The sequence below is a fragment of the Saccopteryx bilineata genome, chromosome 4 (genome assembly GCF_036850765.1).
Source record: "Saccopteryx bilineata isolate mSacBil1 chromosome 4, mSacBil1_pri_phased_curated, whole genome shotgun sequence".
Taxonomy (NCBI): Eukaryota; Metazoa; Chordata; class Mammalia; order Chiroptera; family Emballonuridae; genus Saccopteryx; species Saccopteryx bilineata.
Genome location: NC_089493.1, coordinates 290,137,429 through 290,154,174, shown reverse-complemented (window position 1 = coordinate 290,154,174; position 16,746 = coordinate 290,137,429). Strand labels below are relative to the sequence as shown.

At 48.5% G+C, this 16,746-nt stretch overlaps 1 protein-coding gene across 8 annotated transcripts in view; it reads right to left on the bottom strand.

Moving 5' to 3' along the window:
• The window catches only part of LOC136334795 (interleukin-4 receptor subunit alpha-like), a 57,259-nt gene extending 40,993 nt beyond the window's left edge, over positions 1–16,266 (bottom strand). Inside the window, exon 1 of one of the 8 annotated variants that reach the window (XM_066275481.1) lies at positions 16,129–16,266. Coding sequence is in view for 2 of the 8 variants with exons in the window: in XM_066275473.1 (XP_066131570.1) it covers positions 3,284–3,301 (18 nt within the window). In the remaining 6 variants the exon portion in view is untranslated. Of the gene's footprint in view, positions 1–3,011; positions 3,170–3,283; positions 3,421–3,505; positions 3,706–16,128 lie in introns of those variants that run through there. The other 7 variants (XM_066275478.1, XM_066275479.1, XM_066275477.1 and 4 more) reach the window with 7 other exon arrangements.
• Positions 16,267–16,746: the final 480 nt, after the last annotated feature.

Below are 16,746 nucleotides of genomic sequence, written 5' to 3'. Positions count from 1 at the left end.
TTTTCAGAGGGATTTCGGAATTACTGATTGGGGTGTCGCTCTGTCGGTATACATCTGCCCGCCTTCTCAGCTAGAATTTAAACTCCAGGAGGGCAGGGACTTTGTCCAGTGCTCTGTCAGTAGCGCCTAGCACAGTGCCTGGCACGTGTAGGTAGGTGCTCAATAAATATGTGAAGAAGAAATGAGTGAGGAAGCCAGGTGCTGGGTATGGAGAAGCGACTCTGTCCTAAATGGGGAGAGAAACTGCAGTCACTGAGCCACGGGCAAGGTGCCTATAAAAATTATCTCACAACCCCCCATTACCCACTTTACTGACAGGCACACTGAGGCTCAGAGAGGTTAGCAACTGCCTCCAGGTCACAGCGAGGAAGCCACAGCTCACATGTGAACCTGGGGCCCCGTCTTCAAGCCCGCGCCCTCCTCTGTGCCTCTAGCTCAGAGAGGCAGAGAAACTGGCTGGAAGTCACACAACAACGCAACGCGGATACGGCCAGTCAGGTGCTGGCTCCTGCCGGACCCTCCAGCCACTGCTGGGTTCTCCGGTCCACACTCTTCCAAGGGCCAGTTCACACAACATCCTCTTTTTTAGACTAGCCAATAGCAGTCTGGTCAGATGTGACCAGGCATGTCTCCACAGTGCTGACCACGAGGAATGCTGGGAAAGATGTCCCTCTTGGTCACCCAGCAAACTGGGACAGTGGGAAAGAACATAGGCTGGGAAGGAAAGCAGGTTCGAATCCCTCCCTGTGTCACTCCTAGACCTGGGTCCATAGGCAAGGCACCACACACATCTCTGATTCTCAGTTTTCTCACCTGCAAAATGGGTCGACTAAACCCCATCCAATGCGGTTCACTTCTTTATTTAACAAATACATAGTGCTTATTCTAACAGGCTCTGTTCTGTATGCTTGACATTTATTAATTCATTTCATCATCACAACAACGGTACAAAGTAGTCACTGTAATTTCACAAATGGGGAAACTGAGGTCCTGAGACGCCAGCTACATAGTAAGCCTCCGCACCCAGGCAGTGTAGCTCCGAAGCCCACGCTCCTAACCTCCAGGCTACACTTCCTGACAGATAACAACGGAGGAACGTTTACTTGTGGGCGTACCGTGTGTTGGAAATTGTGTTAAGTATCTTATAAAACATGATGCCATTGACCCTCATGAAAACCCAATTTTACAAACGTGAGGGAACCCCATGGGCTTCTGTCCCTGCTCCCCTCCCAGGTGCAAGGAAAGCAACTGAGGGCAGTGAGCTATTTGATCCCAAACTCCTCCAACCTGGGGTGGGGAAGGGGTGGGGGGGAGGGGTCCAGGACAGGTTCTCTTCTCACTTCTGTGACACCTCACTTCAGCTCCTTTCTAAATCTGAGCATCAGAAAACTGAGTGCCTTAGGGGGCACCCCCCCCCAGCCCCACCAGGGCTTTCTGCAGACCCGGGGTCGTGCAGTACAAAACACATCGGAACTGAGTCACCGCCCAGAATGTGGAAATCCTCAGGTCATCCCAGACCTGCTGGGAAACGGGTGTGTTGTAACCAGGGCAACTGACAGTGGTTTCCCCCCTGCTGCCTTCCCATGGCCTCCCTCCAGATTCCGCTCCGAAGGCCCAGGAATCTGCATTGGGACGCTTATCGCTCAGGCGAAGGTACAATGCACTGGCCTGCTCCTCAGCACGGCATTGGAGACATTCTCCCACGTGGCCAAGCCCACCTTTCTGTCCGTCCTCTCTGACTCTCCCACTCCCCAGGCGCCGCACACCACGCTTTCCTCACTTCCCAGCCTCCGCCCACGCTGTTCCCTGCTCAGCTTACCTTTCCCTCCCCTTCTCCACCTGCCAGCTCCTCTGCAGCCCCTCCAAGGCTGGCTCAGGGGCCCCTGCTCCGGGAAGCCCGTCTCACTGCCCCATGAAGAGTTGATCACCCCGAGTATGCCCCCTCTCCCCAGAGGGAGGCCTCCTTCAGGCCAAACACCAGTGCCCTGAACAGCACCAGGGCAGAGCGCAGGGGGCCCTGTGTGCGCTAGTGAGGGAGGCGATGGCTGGGCTGGTCACCCCCCCAGTCCGCAGCTCAGCACCCTCCTCTGTAATCACAGGGTGGACGGACTAGCTGAGTTCAGGGGCCTCTGCAGGACTCCGGAGTCCCCTGACTGTGCGCCACCCTGGCCAAATGGACACCCGAGCCTCAGTTTCCCCACCAGACTTCAGGATGTTAATAAAAGTGCTGATGTCCCAGCAAATGCTCCAGCTTCTAAGAGGCCACCCCTGGGGGAGGAGCTGCAGGGGGTCACAGCTCACAGAGGACTGCGGACAGGCAGAGACTAGGAGTCAAGCGGGATTAGTGTTGGCCAGGGGCGATCCATGAACCCCAGCATGGACCACCAGTCTGCTGGTCCTCAAGTCTCTCCTGATTACAGGAAATATAAATTTTGGCTTTGTTTTAAATCCAGTTGCCGAGCTTATTGAATCTGAATCTCAAGGAAAGGGACCCGGAAATCTGCAGTTCACTCAGATGCCGAGAGAACTCGTCTATAGGGTAGTTTGACAACTACCACTGGCAGGTGGAGGGCAGGAGGTTCCAGCGTCAGACAGCCTGGGTCCCGTCCTGACCCACTTTCCCGGTGGGCCTCACCCTGGGCAAGTTATTTCAGCTTCCTGTGCCAACGGGCCCTGATCTGGAAAACGATGACCCTGAAGCATAGCAGGACGAGGAAGGTTTTCTGAGATTTAACTCAGAATACACTCAATGTTCAGAACGGAGCCTGCACCAAAAAAGGCCCCAGAAAGAATTATCCCTAGTATTAGGTCTATCCAACAATATTCAAATGAGTTCAAAGGTGGAAAGGGCCTTGTTTCCCCAGATTCCTACACCTACTAATCAATTTTACAGTTTTCAGAATTGTCTCCCCTTCTTTCTCCCTCCCAATCATCCCTCCCCCCACCCTGTATCGGCCCCCAGAGGTGACTGCTCAGAAAAGGGGGCCTGCGTGGCCCAAGACCCGCCTTACCCCACGATCCCGAAGTTCCCAAGCCCGGGAGAGGTTGTCACACACTGCACGAGTTTGGAGGGCTCACTGTGTCCCTGAGCTACCAGGGGCCAGCCTGCCTTCCCAGCTCCCCTCCACGACTCCCATTGGACAACATGGACTGAGCGCCCTCCAAACCGGGAGGAGCGCGAGGGCGGTCAGCTTGGCCCCGCCAGCGACCCAGCCCCTCCCCGACGCCGGAGAAGTGTCCCCGGGCGAACCCCCGCCTCCGCCCCATATGGCCCCCGTCCTACCGGCGCGATCCGGCCCATTCGCCATCCGGCGCCCGAGCGGGAAGTGAGGACCCCGGGGTGGCCAGGCCCGCTGCGCTGCGCGGGGGCTTTCCTGGAGCGGACCCACCCCTCCGGCCTTCCAGCCCCGCCTTCAGATTTGCATGCACCGCCCCGCCCGCCGAGGGCGCCCAGTCCAGCTTCCTTGTCCCTGTTCCTCTGCTCCCTCTGGGCCCGGCCGCTGACCTTTCCTGGGGGCGCCCCTGATCGCGGGCTTCCCCGCAGCAGCCCGAGGTCACGCCCCGCGGAGAACCCGCAGTAGTTACCCGGTGCTCTCGGAATGAAAGCCCTTCTCCGGAGGAGGCCCCGATTCGCTCTGGCCGGTCCCTGCGCCCCTCCCACTGCAACTTTTTATCTCTTCTTCCCCTCAGAAGCCCAGCAGCGGCTAAGTGCCAATCTGTGTTCTTTCCTCCTGCAAATATTTACTGAGCACCCACTATATGTTAGGCTCCAGAAAAGTTTAGACAGTAAAACAACCCTTCGATCAATAGCTAGTCCATCTAATAGGCCTGCACTAGGGCTTGTGTGAACTCATTTAATCCTCACAATTTTCTGCGAAGAGACTATTACTACCACCCATTTTATAGATGAGGAAACCAGGACACAGAACCTCTGAGAGGAAACTTGCTCAGAGCCATACAGCAGATGTGGCATTGAACCCAGGCTCCGCTGATCACCATAAAAGCTCTGATGCAGCCAGAAGGTTAGAAAAACACTAAACGGTGTATTTCAAATTTATAGTTTGCTCTGAGGCTTGGTAAAGAGGTCAATTTATCTAAACGTAGGTATTATGGCAACTTAAAGAGAAACATGAGTTCTAATGAACAAATGGTGATATATTTGTATAAACGACTACACTTAAAGATCTCAAGTCCAGGCCTGACCTGTGGTGGTATAGTGGATAGAGCATCGACCTGGAACACTGGAACACTGAGGTCGACTGTTTGAGATCTCAGGCAAGGCACATACACAAAGCAACTATAGGTGGATGCTTCCCGCTCTTCCCTGCTCCACCTCCCCCCACCCCCACCGCCTTTCTCTATCCTGTCTCTAAAATCAATAAACTAAAAAACCCTGAAATCTGCACAGGTACGTTTAGTTTCTAACAGGGACCACCATGGGGTTTGTCCACAGTCATTTCTAAATATGTCCTGATGTTAATCGCCTTACTGCATTCTGAGTGCCAGGCACAGATGAATTTATAGCCTGGGGAATTTTTCTACTAAAGGAGTCTTCCTTGTATCTAACTTAAGTACCTGACATTTTTGAATTTTTTACCTTTTTCCTGAATATAGAATATATATACCTGGTTACCAGCCTCTGCATAGATGACATCTTAAAGAAATAAAGGCTAAAAATCATATATGTACTTAGTTGGGTTTTTTTTTAAGTATTAGTCTTAAAACATTATAAAATGCTTTCTTCCCAGGTAAAAACTCTACTTTGATCCACGACACCTTGCTTATCTGCTTTTGGAAGCTTTGATGTCATGGCCTCAAAATCCCATTTTAAGTGATAGCATCCAAATGTCCATTAAACAACAGTACATTTGAGCCATTCTGCATCTCAGAATTAAAATGCACATCTTCACATCATCTTAAAGTGATCAGGCCCACAGCTCCGTGGAGTGCGCGGGGCTCACACCTGGTTCCTATGACCAGTTGCCCCCAGGGCACACACCTTCATCTGGCTCCATGGTCTGTCTGCGAGACTTGTCTCCCTGGAGCTAACTGGAGGTTTACGTAGCTGCATCTGGTTGGACAGGTCCACTATGGTCTGCCCTTCAGGTTCTTTCACAGTCTGACCACATACCAACTGTCATCCCATCACCTGGGGAGATTCCTGCACCATGTGTACACTAGGACGGAGCTTGGAACCGGCAATCAGAGGGACTGGTGCTATTCACCAGTGCTATTCGCCCCTTTCTGTCTGTTTCCCCCTGAAAAAATGGGGACAGGCACAGTGGAGAGGACTAAATGAGCTTCTAAGAGTCCATCTAGCTTTGATATTTGGGGGACAGATAGTTTTAGGTTAGAGTCACGGCCTTGCTTGTCATTTTTGTTTATTGATCACAACTGGCCTGGTGAAGAATGCAGCGGTGCGGGGAGTCAGGCAACAGGAGAGGTGTTTGAGAGCCTAACAAGAGGTTCGGCCTGTGGACTTGGAAGCAGGTGGTGAGTTGGCATTAGCAGATCCTGGAGCTGGAAAGACTTCCCGGATCATCTCTGATTTGGTGAGTTTTTCCTGCTCTTGCCAACAGAGTAACATTCGTGTGGATGGTGTGACAGGTGATTTTTATTTATGTGCTTTTCTGTATTCATGACATTTTCTATTAGAATACACATACACGGCCTGACCAGGCGGTGGCAAAGTGGATAGAGCATTGAACTGGGACTCAGAGGACCCAGGTTTGAAACCCCAAGGTCACCACTTGAGCGCAGGCTCATCTGGATTGAGCACAGCTCACCAGCTTGAACCCAAGGTCACTAGCTTGAGCAAGGGGTCACTTGCTCTGCTGTAGCCCCCCCCCCCCATCAAGGCACATATAAGAAAAGCAAACAATCAACAACTAAGGTGTTGCAATGAGGAACTGATGATTCTCATCTCTCTCCCTTCCTGTTTGTCTGTCCCTATCTGTCCCTCTCTCTGTCTCTCTCTCTGTCTCTGTCACACACACAAAAAAGAATACACATACACAGACAGGTATATACATAGTTTTTGTAAAAACAACAAACAACAGAACCAAAAAGATGCCTTTGTTTTGTTTGTAGAAGTGTGAAATATATTTGTTTTACATTATTGTGCTTTTAATTATTATGTGGTTACTGTATTTTTATGCGTTGGATTCCCACCCGCATGGTTTTCTTTTTAGTGGGGGAGGCATGTCCGTGAATTCTGGTTTGGAATTCACGGGCAAATCTTCTGACCTCTCTCCTCCATGAATGACAAGGGTGCTTATGAAAGACAGAATCTCTGTCCTCAAGGAACTGATTGTTTTGAAATGGATTGGATGGGACTTACTCCTATGTTTATATTCCTGTTCAATACCAAGTCTATTGTTGGAGGAGTATTAATAAATATCCCAGAAATCGTATAAAAACATCTGAGTTTTATTTATGTTCAAAACACTGAAACTTCCACCCAGTATCATCCATGTTTCTGGGTCTTTTTTGTTATTAGTATATTTGAAAAATGTTTCTTTAATGTAAATCTATTAACATTAATAGCCAATAAACATTTGTCATTTAAAAAAATTTTTTTAAATATGCCCTGGTCGGATAGCTCAGGTGGTTAGAGCATCATCCTAAAGCACAGAGGTTGCCGGTTCGATCCCCGGCCAGGGCACATCCAGGAATAGATCGATGTTCTTGTCTCACTTTCTCACTCTCCCCCGTCCTCTCTCTTAAATCAATAAAATTAAACACTTAAAAATTTTTAAATAAAGAAGTAGCTCAACATATTATAAGACAGCCCAGTGGTGAGTACCTGGAAACAAGGTGTTTTTCCAGCTGAAAGTCCCCACTTTCTAAGTCTCCCAAGTTCTTCTTTGGAATTTGAGGGTTTCCAGTTGTATATTTAGTTCTGCAGGAGACACTGGTTTCAGCTTCCAAGTGAGCTAAATATGGTCCATTCCATTCCATGGGCAAATGGAATCTGTTCATCCCTGGAAGACATTCTTGCAAATGTCTTCCATCATCCTTGCCTTTCTCTTTCCCCTCTTACTCATCTGGAACCCCACCCCCAACCACCACTAATCCTTATGGTCCAGCCATCTGCCTCCTCGTTTCTGCCCGGGAGTTCAGTGACGCTGGGGGACATTCACACAGTGAGATGTCACTAAGTCAAATGGATTCCTGCCCTTTGCAGCTTTATGTGTGATCACACAGGTGTTTGTTTTTCTGCTGATTGGTGCAGCAGCTGGCACACAGCAGGCTCATAATATTTATGACCCATTCACTCATCCGAAGACAGCCACGTTCTCCTGTTTGCCTTCCATACGACTTTCTTCTCTTAAAACAAAAACTCAACCTCTTCTGCTCTGTGATCTTACATTTGTAGCTAAATGTACCACAAACCCGATTATGAGCCGACTATAATTTTCAGATTTCAAACAAGAATAAATATGTCTTATATTTTATATATTTTTTACATATATACACATTCAGTGAGAAGCATTTGCAGTCTCACATGTGTGCCGTACCATGGACCAATACGGTCAAAGTGGTAGCAAGGAAAGTATCCTTTACTCTTTGGAGAGTGAAACACTTGAGGCCCAGGAAGGCCAGGGAGGGTTTGGGAAGAAACAAAGCAGTTCTAGCTAAGCTCTCCTGTCATCTCTGGTTCCGTAATGCAAGTGACAGGGTGGGGACACTTCAAGTGAAAAAAATACCTCCCCCACCACAGAGAGGAAAGGGACAAGAAATACCAGACTTATAGGTTTCACAGAAAACATAGTATGGCCTGAGCAGGCGGTGGTACAGTGGATAGAGCGTCGGACTGGGATGCGGAGGACCCAGGTTCGAGACCCCGCAGTCACCAGCTTGAGCGCGGGCTCATCTGGTTTGAGCAAGGCTCACCACCTTGAGCCCAAGGTCACTGGCTCAAGCAAGGGGTCACTCAGTCTGCTGTAGCCCCCCACCCCCACCCCACCACGGTCAAGACACATATTAGAGAGCAATCAATGAACAACTAAGGTGCTGCAACAAAGAATTGATGCTTCTCATCTCTCTCCCTCCCTGTCTGTCCCTCTCTCTGTCTCTGTCACAAAATAAAATAAAGTTATAAAAAAAAAAAGAAAATGTAGCATGGTTTCTTTCTCTTTTCTGGATGTTCACTAACCTGCCCCTCCTTAACTCCCCAGGACCGCTGTTCAGGGCTGTGTAGACAGAACCGTGAGCAGGTGCCCAGCAAGGCGGTGAGTAGCGCGGGCAGGCTACGGGTCGTATCCGCCAAGAGGAGTGTGGCTGTTGCAATGATCTCACCGCAATTGTACCAATCTGTTTTCCTTGCCATCTTGAAAATGTGCGCGCAGACTTTAGGGAATGTGTTCTTATTATAATTACTAGTTTGAAGCCTAAATCTCAGCCCTAGTTATTTCCCTGTTGCCTAATCAAGTTAGCTGAGGTCACTATTCATCAGAGAGTCTCTGGTGGACCCTAGGAGAGGGGGGAATGAACGATACTGCCTGGTGCGCCCCCCTTTGCCCTCCCTGGGCTTCCACCTGAAGACCCTCCTCAGAGCACCCACAGACTGGCCTTGCCCTTGTCCTGAAAGGACACGGTTGGGTGGAGGTCTGGTGCTCGGCCTACGATGGAATTACCAGCTCCAAGCCCACACAGCCACAAACACTCCCTCCCTGTAGACACTTCCTGCCCCGCCCCTTCCCCAGGTGCTTCCCCCAGAGCAGGTAAGCAGCTTCAGCTGGATTCCCGCCCCAGCACCAGAGCCAGAGCCCACAGCTCTTGTCATGCCCTGAACACGAGATGTTCTGGGCCAATTATTTTCTCCAAGCAGAAGACTGCACCACCTGACCATTTTGAAGCATCTTTCTACTTGTCTTTTCACTTTTTTTTTTTTTTTTTTTTTTTTGCGACAGAGACAGACAGACAGGAACAAACAGGGAGAGAGATGAGAAGCATAAACTCACAGTTGCGGCACCTTAGTTGTTCATTGATTGCATTCTCATATGTGCCTTGACTGGGGGGGGGGCACTAGCCAAGCCAGTGACCCCTTGCTCAAGCCAGCGACCTTGGGCTCAAGTCCTCTGGTCAAGAGACCTTGGGCTTCAAGCCAGAGACTGTGAGTCATGTCTATGATCCCACACTCAATCTGGCAACTGCTCTTGCTGGATGAGCCCACACTCAAGCCGGCAACCTCAGGTTTTTGAACCTGGGTCCTCAGCATCCCAGGCCGACGCTGTATCCACTGTGCCGCCACCTAGTCAGGCTCCTTGTTTTTCCACTGAAACAGTAGTGCTTTGGAGTTCTCAAAGTTATCTCAAACAGGCTACAGCTTTCCAGAGTACGAAGTCACTGCTAACTTTCATTTTAAGCTTCCAGTAGGCACAGAGCCTGTCTCAGAGTTTCCCGGGAACACCGCTGTTACCACACGAGCACAAAGAACTGCTGAAACTCAACTGATCTCACGCCCCAGGGTAGGCAGGAGGCTTGCCTTGTACTCTCCTCAGGAGAACACCAAACCACCCAAATATCTTGGTGCATCCCTTATCACACAGAGCGGAGTGCTGATACATGTGCTCTCCTCGCAACGCCCTTGAATGACCAGGCAACCTTGGGTGGTGCTGGTTTTCTAATGTCATTAAAGGCACAACAAGGTATGTGGGCGACAAGAGGCAAGGCCATTGTTCTGCATAGTTGAGCTCACAGCAGCCCCCAAAGGACACTGCAGGCCGCTTGCCAAAGGGCCTCATGAAAAGCCTCTCTTTGAACCATGTCCGGAGAGGGAGGATCGGTCCAAACCCGAGCATGTCTCATCCTCTTTGTGCTGCTGGTAGGAGACCTTCCTGAAGCCGGACACATGGAGCTTCTGGAACTGGATTTCATGGAAACCTTCATTTCTCCACCCTAGTAAGGCTTTGCATAATAAGAGCAGGAATGCAATTATTAATTCCTGCAAGGGTTTTGTCAATTTATGGTTCAGGAGTCCCAAACAATAGGCAAAAAGGGGGATTTGGCTTAGCTGGTACGAATGTAGTGGGTCCAAAAAGTAGTTTGTTTCCTAAAACTAAATCCACACAGCTTCCTAAATTGCTGATAAAGTGTATTCCAGATGGAAGCCATTTGTCAGCAAATTATGGCATGATTCTTCAGCTAGGAATATTTCCACAGAATTCTAACCCAAACTCTAACCCTATAACCTAACCCCTAACCTTTAATCCCAAACCCCTAACCCCAATTCTAATACCTAACACTAAACCATAGTAATAACCATAACCCCCATCCCTACCCCAAACTCTTAACCCTAACCCCAAACCCCAAACCCCTAAACCCTAAACCTTAATTTTTATCCTAACCTCCTAACCCTCCCCCTTCCCCCTTTCCTTAACTTCTAATGCTTGCCCCACCTCAGACCCCAGAACTAGAGCCCCAGACTCCAGACCCCAGAGCCAGATCCTAGAAATGGACACTGGACCCCAGACCCTGGACACCAGAGCCAAAGCCAAACTTCAAAGATGGATCCCAGAGATGGACCTGGGACCTGGACCCTAACCTCCAACCCTAACCCTAACCCCTACACCCTATTCCCAACCCTCACCTCTAAATCCTTAAACTCTTAAACACCTAAACTTCTAATGTCTTAAACACAAGACATAAAATATAAAACCTAACCACTGACCTTAAAATTTACAACATAAAACCATGAAACCATTAACTGTAATTCCATAAACCAGAGAACCATAACCATGAACAACAAATAACCATAAGCCTAAATATAACCAAAACCATAAAATATAAACCATAACCCTCAACTATGAACCAAGACCATTGGCCATAACCACAAGCAAAAACCTAAACCATAATCATAAATCATAAACCATAACCAAATATCATAACCATACCTGTAAACAATAAACCATAAACTATAACCAATTTAATACACACAATAATTGTGTAAAGTACAAACATATAATCATAGCAATTAATTCAGGAAAAGCTTTAAGCAAAATCCAGGGCTATTTCATGATATAAGCACTCAAGAAAGGAGGAATAAAAGGAAATTTGTTCAATATGATAAAAAGCGGTGTTTAAAAACTCATAGCCAACATCATACTCAAACTTGGAGACTGAAAGGTTTATTCCTGAAAGCAGAAACCAGGCCAGGATGCTGGCTTCTGCCGCTGTTATTCACTATCGTCCCAGCAGTTCTACCCAGAGCACAGAGGACAGAGAGAGAAGCCAGCCGAGTGTGAACGGAGAACGCAAACCTACATCGATTCACTCAGACCACATATCACATCCTAAAGAATCAGCCAGAAATATCAGAGCTAATAAACCAATTCAGCAAATTACAGGACCAAGTAGCAATGCACAAAAATCCATTTTATTTGTATATACTAGCAATGAATAATCTGGAAAGGAATTTAAGAAAACAATTCCATTTTAAACAATGTCAACATTAATAAAATAGGAATAGAACAACATAATAAAATAAAATATGAATAGATTTAACCAGAAAAATAATTGAATGTAAACTGTAAATGAAAATTTTTGAAAATGTTTTTAAAGAATAGATTTAACCAAAGCACAAGACTTATAATCTGAAAAAGTATAAACATTACCAAAATAAATGAAAGAAAACCTAAATATATGTGAAGACATCCGACAGTGATGGAAAGACTAGATATTGTTAAGATGGCAGAAGCACATAATGCAATCTACAGAGTCAGCGTGATTCCTATAAACATTCCCCCTTGGGAAGGAATGCACAAGCTGATCCTGACATTCATATGAAATTTCAAGAAAACGAGAAGAGCCAAAACACTCTAGAGAAAGAAAATCAAAGCTGGAGGTTCACAGTTGCCAAGTTAAACTCTTGCTGCAAAGCCACAGGAAATAAAACTTCGCAATATCCAGTGCCGCACCCCCTAACAGTGGGGATGTGTTCTGGGAAATGCATCAGGCCATTTCGTCACTGGGCAAAGATCACGGAGTGCATGCACTACTCACACAAACCTAGATGGCATCGCCTGCTGCGCACCGAGACTCTGTGGTAGAACCCGCTGCTCCGAGGGTACACAGCTGCACGTCACGTCACTCTACAAAACAACGTAAGACAGTACAAAGCACTGCTGAGAAGGACAGCGTCAAGTGTCACAGTAAGCACGAGATGGAACACAGCACACTGCCGGACAGCCAAGTAGAAGAGGTACACTCTGAAGTCACGATGAGATTCTAATACAGTAAACACACTACCCAGTTAACATGCTCGCGTATCATGATCATTATGCACTGTACATAACTGTATCTGCTCTTAGATGACTGTAGATTGATTTACACCAGCATTCACCACGATCATGTGAGTGATGCACTGTGCTATGTATGACATTAGGACAGCCACCAGGTCACTAGGGAACAGGACGTTTTCAGCTCCATTACCATCTTTATGGGACCACTGTCGTATAGGCTGTCACTGACTGAAATGTCAGGATGTGGTGCATGACTGTTGATCAATGGAACTGAATTGAGAGCCCAGAAATAAAGCCACTCATCTGTGATCATTTGATATCTGACAAGGGCAACATTAGATTGAGCCATGCAGGGTCTTTTCAACAGAGGGTGCTGGGTAACTGACCATCCACATGCAGGGGAAAGAAACTGGACCCTTACTTCTCAACACATACAAAACTCAACTCAAAATAGATGAGGGGCTTAAGCGTAGAAGGTCAGATTATAATCTCTTGTAGGAAACATAGGAAGAAATCTTCAAGACCTCAGATTCAGCAATGGTTTCTTAAGCCTGACACCAAAAACCAAGCAACAAGAGAAAAAATAGATACATGGGTGCAGAGATGCAGAAGTGAACAAAACCCACCTCCCTCTTCATGCCCTTTCATGCCCTGACCTCTGACCTACCTCACTGTCCTTGGCCAGCACATCAAAGCTTTCTAGTTGATGATTGTCTGTGTTCCTTACAGTGTAGCCGTAAATACTTTTACTCCTAACAGCCAGAATGGCATGACAACCAACATAAATATCAGACTGGGAATAGTAGTGCTTATCAGCAATTACCTATCACAAGACAACCAGGAGGCATGGCCCCGGGCGCTACTATATTCTTTGTCCCTTTGTCCTGTCAGTCATTAGTCCCCAAGTTATTCTATTAAAAAAAGAACGGTCACAGGGGTCTGTTAGTGGAGAGCCATCTGCCCAGAATGGCTGGGTCGTCTGTCCCACTCAACCTGATCTTCCCGTAATGACCCCGCAGTGAATTCTGTTACAGTCTGTGGAGCGGCCTGCTTCAGCTTTCGGCCGGAGGATACCTTCCCATGCGGTGGCCACTGCACTTTTACCCCACCACCAGATAACTGGTGAGCCAGCCAGGAGAGGACAGTCACACGGGCTTGGGTAAGACGGACGTGTCCGGGGAAGTCCGCTGTCTCTGGGGGAATCCCAGGCTGGTCATCCACCTCGATGTGGGAGGCTAGCCCATATGCACGATGCATATGGATCACCACGTGAGTGACTGGGACACCCCGAAAATGCCGACAGGTCTCATGCATGTGTTTGAAGGACTGTGCCTTCAAACTATACATCGTGTACTGTGGCAAGCCGGGAAGGCGCATGGCCACAGCTGTGGGTTGGCCCTTCGTATGAGCAGTATGAGTGGCCACCAACACCCAGCTAGAGGTAGAAGCTAGAATAAGGAAGTTAGAGAAAGAACTGAAACTAAAAAAAAGATGTTAGGATGTCTACAGCTCTTCCAACAAGGGGACCGGCTGATAGAGGTGGGGGGAGGTCCTCCAAACAGATCCCACTTCTTTGATAGCAGCCATGAGGTCTCTACACCAGTGTGTATATTTCTTTGTGTATGTGTGTGTGTGTATAGTATTTGTGTAGTATTTTCTACCTCTGGATAATATTGCTAACTCGTAAAAGAGTCTTGTGTAATTGGCTTAAGAACAAGTGCTTGTGGCTCTGGCCAGTTGGCTCAGTGGTAGAGCATCAGCTCAGCGTGTGGAAGTCCCGGGTTCGATTCCCAGCCAGGGCACACAGCAGAGGCGCCCATCTGCTTCTCCACCTTTCCCCCTCTCCTTCCTCCCTGTCTCTCTCTTCCCCTCCCATAGCCAAGGCTCCATTGGAGCAAAGTTGGCCCCGGGCACTGAGGACAGCTCTGTGGCCTCCACCTCAGGTACTAAAATAGCTTCGGCCAGATGGGCAGAGCATCGCCCCCTGGTGGGCATGCCAGGTTGATCCCAGTCAGGCGCATGCGGGAGTCTGTCTGACTGCCTCCCTGCTTCTAGCTTCAGAAGAGTATATAGTTCGAAACCTTGGGCTTGCCCTGTCAAGGCACATATGGGAGTCGAAGCTTCCTGCTCCTCCCCCTTCTCTCTCTCTCTCTGTCTCTCTCTCTCACACTCCTCTCTCTCTAAAAAGTCAATAAATAAAATAAAAAATAAAAATAAAAAAAAGAAGAGTATATAGAAAAATAATAATAATAAATTTTAAAAAAAAGAACAAGTGCTTATAAGGACTAGATATTCCAAAATTCTCAAAAACTTAGTATTTTAAAGACATAGTTGTATTCACCCTATTACAATTCTCCACCTCGCACAAGTGGGTGAAGGTCACTGCCAAAGCGGTTAGGAAAATAAATTTGGCCGATACCAGCACAGGGTTGGCCCCCTACCAACACTTGGGATCTGCTACACAGGACATTTCACCAAGTCTGCTAGAAAGCTGCAGCCCGATGCCTTAAAGCCAGGCTGCTAAAAGGCCACCGTCAGCTACTCTTCAGAGCTCCTTGAGACATCAGATCACGGGAAGGGACACTTGTCGAGGGCTTGGCGTGGCAACTTCCCCCAGGTTGGACAGGATACTTCTTGCCAGAGAGTGAGGAATATCCCGGCCGAATAAAGTGGCCCTCGTCGATCGGCCAGAGTCCGGGCCTGCGTGCTCTGCGTGTGACTACAGTCAGCAAAAGCCAGTACTCAAGGCACCGACTATAATTGGCCGCTTAGCACGGTCCTTTGCCACCCTGCTCAAATTATAAATGATCCCGGCACCCGCGCCCCTTGGGCAATGTGCCAGGCATGTGCCTCCTGCCCAGAAGCCACAGGCTGCATAGTTTTTGACGAATAAGGATGAAAGTACTGTTATTGTCGTGATGGCAGGGGAGGACCTCCCCCACCAGATGCCTGCTAACCATCTGTCTGACTGCCCTCAGCTTGCTCTTCCTGGGAGCCATCGTTGTAGTGCCAGGAAATCGCTTCCTGCCCTGAACTGCCACTTGAGCACAAATATGCAATCAGTCTGACTGCCGGGCCTGCGCACCACGCCCGGGCCTAGCTCGGAAGGCACGCCCTGGACAGCGCTCCCCCCTCCACATCTCTGTTGAGTAACAGTGGACGGGACAGGCTATCCGGGAGAACCTGAGAAGTTTGACTCCCAGGACCAGGGCTATTGGTCCGCCTTTAATTTTGAACTTACTTAAAAGTATGTCTCTGATCTAATTAGACATCACATGAACTCTTCTATGATCCCCACTGCTTATTATGTTTCGGATGGCTAAGGATGGGTATGTGCTGACCACGAAAGAGCGGCTAGGTTTACTCCACTTTGTGTAGAGCGGAGTCACCACACCACGCGTGGGCACAGACACATGGGGTGGCCCCCACCCACCACTTGTCGGATATGTCTTTGACACTGATTGGACAGGAAGAGAGCCCATCTCTTTTCTTTTTTTTTAACTTTATTCAGGTTTTTTTTAGAGAGACACAGAGAGAGAGAGAGAAAGAGAAAGAGAGAGAGAGAGAGAGAGGGAAGAGGAGCAGAAAGCATCAACTCCCATATGTGCCTTGGCCAGGCAAGCCCAGGGTTTTGAACCGGCGACCTCAGCGTTCCCAGGTCAACACTTTATCCAGTGCACCCACCACAGATCAGGCGAGAGCCCATCTCTTTAACGGCGGGTGCGTGTCTGGCCCCCAAAGAAGGTATGTACCGTGTGGCACACGGTCCCGGCTGCACCGCCTCCTCTGGGTGGACCGGCACTGTACGTTAGGCCTTCCTACCTTACCAGGGAACTTTTATGAGACTATACCAGGAAATTCATAAGATTTTATCAAAACTTACCTGCTCTAAAGTCTCCGTGGACTCAATCTGTCTGGTGGGAATGGCCTGTTTCCATTCTCTTCCCTGGCACGCCGGTGTTTGTGCCAAGCTAGAAAGAAATCCAAGCCTTGGCAAAGTTCACAGCAGCTGCCTTAAGTGATTCTAAACAGAACATGTTCTTGCTGCCAAGAAGCTGTTCAAATGGAAAAAAACAAAAAAAACAAAAAACTGGTTTTGCAAAATAGAACAGCCTTCTATATGCTCACTGCAGTACAATATGGGACCTGGGCTCTCCTTACAGAAGAATGCTGTCCTCCCATTCCTGCTCACGAACCCAACCCTATGACCTCTTCACCCACACGCAGAACACTGTAGGTGAGGTCGCTCCGCTTCCCTTCACTGGTGCATTCGGTCATCGGCTGGCTTCTCTCCCTGGGAAATGGGTTCAGCTGCTTAGGGAATTCTCTGATGCCCAGCAGGCTTGCACTGCCTTTGCTGTTGTGGTGTAAGCGTGCAGGCCACCTCCTGGGATCTGGTCCCAAGGACGCCGAGGGAGGTGGGCAGGTAAGACTGTGTGGGCCACAGAGATGCCTGGGGTGGTGCACAGAGGCAGAAGTGAACAAAGCCCACCTCCCTCTT